This window comes from Triticum dicoccoides, chromosome 5A, assembly GCF_002162155.2.
Source record: "Triticum dicoccoides isolate Atlit2015 ecotype Zavitan chromosome 5A, WEW_v2.0, whole genome shotgun sequence".
NCBI lineage: Eukaryota > Viridiplantae > Streptophyta > Magnoliopsida > Poales > Poaceae > Triticum > Triticum dicoccoides.
The window spans coordinates 257,591,481-257,597,376 of record NC_041388.1 but is presented as its reverse complement, the minus strand read 5'-3'; the positions used below and the strand labels follow the sequence as shown (position 1 = coordinate 257,597,376).

The following is a 5,896-nucleotide window of genomic DNA, read 5'->3' as shown; positions in this document are numbered from 1 at the left end:
TATGTTTCCAACGGTAGTAATAATAACAAACAAAGGTCTTTCAGTAATTACAACATGAGCAATTCCAGCGAGCCAATGCATCATCTTAGGTTTACGACAAGCAAAGCATACATGAAAGATAACCTGCTTTCTTTTTCGCAAATAACATTCATACATTTTCACAACGAGCTGATCAACAGGCTGCCGACGATGCTAACCTCCTCAAATATACACTATCACGATATTCACGGCTACAGCACTCTTTCTTCTTTTCTAGAAGAAATACCTGAATACTTCTGAGCTATGACTCTGCATGTTTTTCCTCTACTTACTGGGTGGTCACGCTCTTCGCCAGATTCCTTGGTTGGTCAACATCGAATCCACGAAGAACGGTGAGATGGTATGCGAGCAACTGAAGCAGAGATAACACAACATTCTTCAGTGGGCAAACTGCAGTGAGAAATCGAATTCGAAATTCGAGAGAAAAAAGAAAGCTGGGGCTAACCTGTAATGGTATTATGTTAATCACTGGCTGGAGACAGTCCGCAACCTTTGGAACTTCAATCACTCTACAAGATCCGCCGGGATTGACAGCAGAGGCATCTCCCTTTGAACACATTATGATCAGACGCCCCTTGCGAGAAAGGAGCTGCTGGATCACGGACTGTTGCTTGCTGCAAAAGGAGAATAACAGTATTAGGTATTTTCTGTCTGAAACAAAAACTGATCGAGAAGCTCTGTTCAAAGCGATTACCTGAAGCATGCGTCGCGTGTTGCAATGACGATGATGGGGAGGTTTTCATCCACTAGGGCTAGAGGCCCGTGCTTCATCTCACCAGCAAACATGCCTTCACTATGCATCAGCGCAACCTCCTTAACTTTGAGAGCACCCTCTAAGGCAGTGGCATAGTTATAACCTCTTCCAAACACGAGGAGCGATTCCGAGTCGATCAATGAAGAGGCAAGTTCCTTCATTTCAGAGTCAAGTTTCAGAACTTGACTAGCATTGCCTGCATGGTGATGTTGCATATGTTTGAAAACGTCAATGGAATATAGCACTTCTACAGAGTGCATGGTACATGGTTGATTCAAGTAAAAACATACTTGGAAGACTGAAAAGACCACTGATGATAGCTTCCCTTCTAGCTTGAGTGGATATTTGGTCAGATCCAATAGCCAAGGCCATCATTGCCATGACTACAATTTGACTTGTGTATGCCTGCACAATTTTCAAAGACTGTTAGGGAACAAGATGCCAAAAAACTGAAAACTACTGCAAGAGGAGAATGCACAAAAGCTTACCTTAGTGCTAGCAACACCAATCTCACAACCAGCGTTGATATGAATTCCACAATGTGTTCTTCTTGAGAGTGTGCTTCCAACAGTATTTGTTATGCCAACACAAAGTGCTCCATTTTCCAGTGCATAATCAAGAGCAAGAAGGGTATCTGCTGTCTCCCCTGACTGGCTAACAAAAACCGCAGTGTCCTCTCTGTAGATGGGACCTTGTCTGTCCAGCAAGTCACTTGCAACCTCCATTGTCACAGGAATACCTAATGCAAAAGTAATGCAAGGGATAGAAAGACATGTTAAAAGGTCACTACCTAAATAAGCATTGCATTAGTGTTTTCATTTCTAAAGCTTCCACATAAGGACGATGCAGCAGACCAAATTGAACTGACTCACCTGTTAGTTCTTCCACAAAAGTTCTCGCAGCTAACGCAGCATTGTAACTAGTACCACAGCCAATAAAGACTACTCTTCTACTGCGTCTAATTGTTTTGAGGTGTTCCTTCAGTCCCCCCAAAAGAACTGCACCATCCTTTAGTCTACCCCTCATCGTTGTCGTCAGTGAATGTGGTTGTTCATGGATTTCTTTTTGCATGAAGTGGTCATAGTTTCCTTTCTTTATTTGCTCAACTTCCATCTCAAGAACAGATAATGCCCGTTGCACAGATGCTGGCTTCTCTTTGTCATGGTCAAACTTAAGGATAGACACACTGCCATCCTGCAATATGTAAATTGTTAGAACATGAGCAGGTATGAACTATAAAGTGCAAGCTTCACGAAAGAAACAAAATGCGGCTGATAGTACGCCTTCGGCTTTTAGTTTGGAATCACCGAAAAAGGAGGGTCAACAATGACAAAGATTAAGGTAGTGAATCATTCTTCTTAGAGCATGGTAGCAGGCAAGCAAGAATAGTGAATATTTTCCAAAAGTATATTCCCAAAACCACGCCAATCAAGAAAACAGCATTTGTAACAAAAAGGAGGGAAAAGAACAATTATGGGTAGGGATGCATACTAACAAGAGAACACTTGAGCTGTACCTTGATATGAACGATTTCATTATCTTCAATAGCTAAATAGTTCTTGGTATGCTCCACTATAGCACATAAATCACTGGAGAAGAATAGCTCTTTTGGCTTTCCGTTTGCTGTCAGGGCTTTGACATCATTGAAAGATTTCCCGCTCTTTTGACCACTCAATTCCTGAAAACACAAGAGACAAGAGAGTCAAAATTTGTACAACATAAAAGTTCAACTCAACAGAAGCGGAATTACAACTCTAGCGGAATTACAAGATCTATATGTTCATATTAACCAAAAAATGGAAAGCATAGCAACACAATAGTGATTGACAGAGAAAAGGAAATTATTACCAAACTATAAAGGACAGACCCAGTGCTAGAAGCTCCCACACCAGGTGGGGTCTGGGGAAGGATTATACAAGGCAAGCCTTATCCCTGCACGGTGCAATGCAGAGAGGCCACGTCGAAAATTATTACCAAACTATCCTCACTATTAAACAGACAGACTTCTCCAAAAAGCATTGAAACTAATCTGCAACCAGTATACTGTGCAGGGGTTAAGTGGAATGAAACACGTGTCAGCTAGCCATGTAATTTACTACATCGAGTAGTTGATGTGTAACTTGTGAGTAGTCCCCTTCACGATAAAACACATACGACAAAAAGGCATATACCAATCATATGTATGCAGAAGTAGAACTAACATCCTGCTTCAAAGCTTTATATTTTGTTAGGGGTAAAGCTTTGTGCTGTCGCTTTGCAGTTTTACCGCATTTCATATTTTTGGAAGCAAGCGGCCACAAGCATGCAGAGATGACAAGGTATGTATTAACATGTTAGGGTCAGTAATACCGCACACGTCAAAAGGCATACGAAATTAGAAGAATAATTTCATATAACTTGAAGAGCAAGAAAAGAAATCTGAGCATACTAAAAACTTCTTGAGGTGCACCAACCAAATAGCAAGAAAAGATACAAGGACTCTTTTGCTTACGTTGACACCAAGTATCAGTGTGCTGCCTCGTTTGCATGCGATCAGTTCGTTGGGGTAGTGTGGACTTTTAAAAATAAGGGCGTAGGCGCCTTCAAGCTGCCTCATGACTTCGTTAACAACTTGGCTAAATGTCACATCACCTGTGGAAACAATAAAGTGTAAGAACAAAGAAGTCACCTTAAATAAAATTAACAGAGCACAGTATATCATGCGAGTTCTCACTATAGCGACAATATCACACCATAAAGCACATATATACCTTCTCCATCATGAGCCTTATCAAAAACAAACTTTGCTAGCTTAGGGATGACTTCTGTGTCGGTATCAGACTCAAAGGTGAACCCATGCCGAGTAAGTGTCTCTTTCAGAACCTGTATAGATACATCACAAAGACCAAGTTAGAATAGAACACAAAAATTCTCATTGCATCATGTTATCCATGCAATATTAATTTGATATCTCACAAGGTTAATCATAATCATGCATACAAGTTTCAGATACTTGCGAGCCACAAATGTGTGATAAACAAATTATCCTCTTGCGAATTATGATATTACGTATTGTAATATGGTCTAAATATTTAAAGAACCATTTAAACTGGAGTAACAGCACTTGAAATTCCAGTTACTAAATAATCGACTGAACTCGGTTTAGTTTGTTTTTTCTTTTGGAAATCCTTTTTGCTGTTTAGCAGTAGTATATGAGATAAGGAGACAACCCATGTGGCGGACCGGGAGATTAAACTTATTATAGTCCCTCCCGCCCAAAAATTAATAAATTCTTATAGTCCACTAGCACAAGGTCATCCTAGTGGCAATAATGCACAATGCATGTGCATCTACAACTGTAAGGATAACTAGGATCAAAATCAACTAGTATACTGGGGAAAAAACCTGCAAACCTCATAGTTTGTGATGATGCCATTGTGCACGACCAAGAACTCGTCACCGGCGCCGGAAGATTGCGGGTGGCTGTTCCTCGGGGCTGGTACGCCGTGTGTGGCCCACCTGGTGTGAGCAATTCCAGCATGCACATTGAATGCGGCATCCAAGTTCACATCCTTCTCATCAACCTCTGAAGAGCAAAACAGAAGTTGAGCAAGTCGTTAGATTCTGTGCTTGAAATTTGGGTAGCCAACCTACCGTGCATCAGGATAAGTGGCAGAATTTGGAAGTGGGACTTGCATGCAGTAAAATTGGCCCAAAGCATGCGCCAAATTGCATCAATAACTGTCAGATGGCATAATAATAAATCTCAAAAGGCAAATTTTGACTTTGATCCTAACGGGACGAATTGTGTGTTATCTGGAGAGATCCAGAATGTTGAGGCCTATGAGATCCCGAGTCAAAATGCGAAGGTGCTGACCGCAGAATTCCCCTCCCGAAGATCATCATCAAATCCAAAACTGAGTGGAGCAGAATCCAAATTGCCGAAGCTTTGGCCGCCTAAAACGTAAAAACCATGCCTCCTTTGACCGAAAGGAGCGCCTAGAAGGCGGACCGGGCTGGAGCACAACCAGAGGCGGAAAAGCAGGCGCTCACCGGCGTAGACGGATCGCACGAGGTTCTCGATCTTGCCCTCCTGCCGGTACACGAGCGGGGGCGCCCCGGCGTAGGGAGCCGGCGCGGAGCCGGGCGCAGGGGGCGCCGGGAGGTCCGCGTCGACCGCTATCCCGGAGGAGTCGTAGCCGCGGTACTCGAGCCGGCGGAGGCCGTTGAGGAGCACCTCGAGGACGTAGCGGCGCTCCCGCGAGACATTGTAGTTGAGGTAGGCGAAGATCCCGCACATCCTCGGCCCGCGGGCCGGGGCTGGGGGAGCTGCTTGGAGAGGAGAGGAGCGGAGGAGGTCGGAGGTGGAGACTCGGAGGGAGGAGTCGACCGACCGAGCTGGAGGAGGAAGGAGGAAGGAAAAGGCCGCGTATTTTGGGCGGAGGCTCGCCCTTTGAGCACGTTTTATATGTTTGGTGTGGGTTGCACTTGCACACACCTGCTGACGGGAAGAGGTCAGGTCAGCGGTTTAACTGAAATCAGGAGGACGGAGGGCGCCGCCGGCCGGCCGGCGTGGGAGAGGAGACGATCACGAACCGGCTGTGGAGATTGAGAAGTGGGTCGCCTTCGCTTCTCTGAGATCTGGGGAGGAGGGCGTTATTTGGGTGAAATGAGAGGACTTCAGATTTAGAGCCATGTGTCCATGTTTAACAAACACGTTGCAAAGCGTTTTTGTTCATCAATCAAGAAAAAAGAAAAGACATACGAACTAACATGTGAGATGGTTAGGTGAACAATGTATCTCAGTCTATCAGGATTCAAGTTCTAACGCTCGCATTTGTCCTGTATTTATTTCATGAATTTCGACGATGTGTGTTTCGCTCGGTGGGAGGAGACGTTTCCGTCAACTACGAGACGTCTACGTTGACTTCGTAAAATCTCAACATGATATGCCGGCTCAGTTAGTCTCTCATATGTGCTCATAGGGGTAGGATGTGTGTGTGTGCGTTCAAGGATGAGTGTATGCACGTATATATGAGCGTTTGCGTCTATAATGTGTAAAAAAAACATGTTGCAACTATTTTAAATAAAAATGGGGTCACTAGTTAGCTGAAATGGAGTTTT

At 43.9% G+C, this 5,896-nt stretch overlaps 1 protein-coding gene across 1 annotated transcript; it reads right to left on the bottom strand.

Moving 5' to 3' along the window:
- Positions 1-5,391, bottom strand: LOC119300878 (glutamine--fructose-6-phosphate aminotransferase [isomerizing] 2-like). Its single transcript, XM_037577775.1, has 11 exons — positions 4,826-5,391; positions 4,186-4,358; positions 3,544-3,655; positions 3,285-3,424; positions 2,310-2,471; positions 1,666-1,987; positions 1,282-1,532; positions 1,084-1,198; positions 734-989; positions 485-653; positions 1-391 (listed from the first exon to the last, which is right to left on the bottom strand). Exons 1-11 carry the CDS (start codon positions 5,070-5,072, stop codon positions 308-310), a joined length of 2,031 nt encoding a protein of 676 aa, XP_037433672.1. The 5' UTR covers positions 5,073-5,391; the 3' UTR covers positions 1-307.
- Positions 5,392-5,896: the final 505 nt, after the last annotated feature.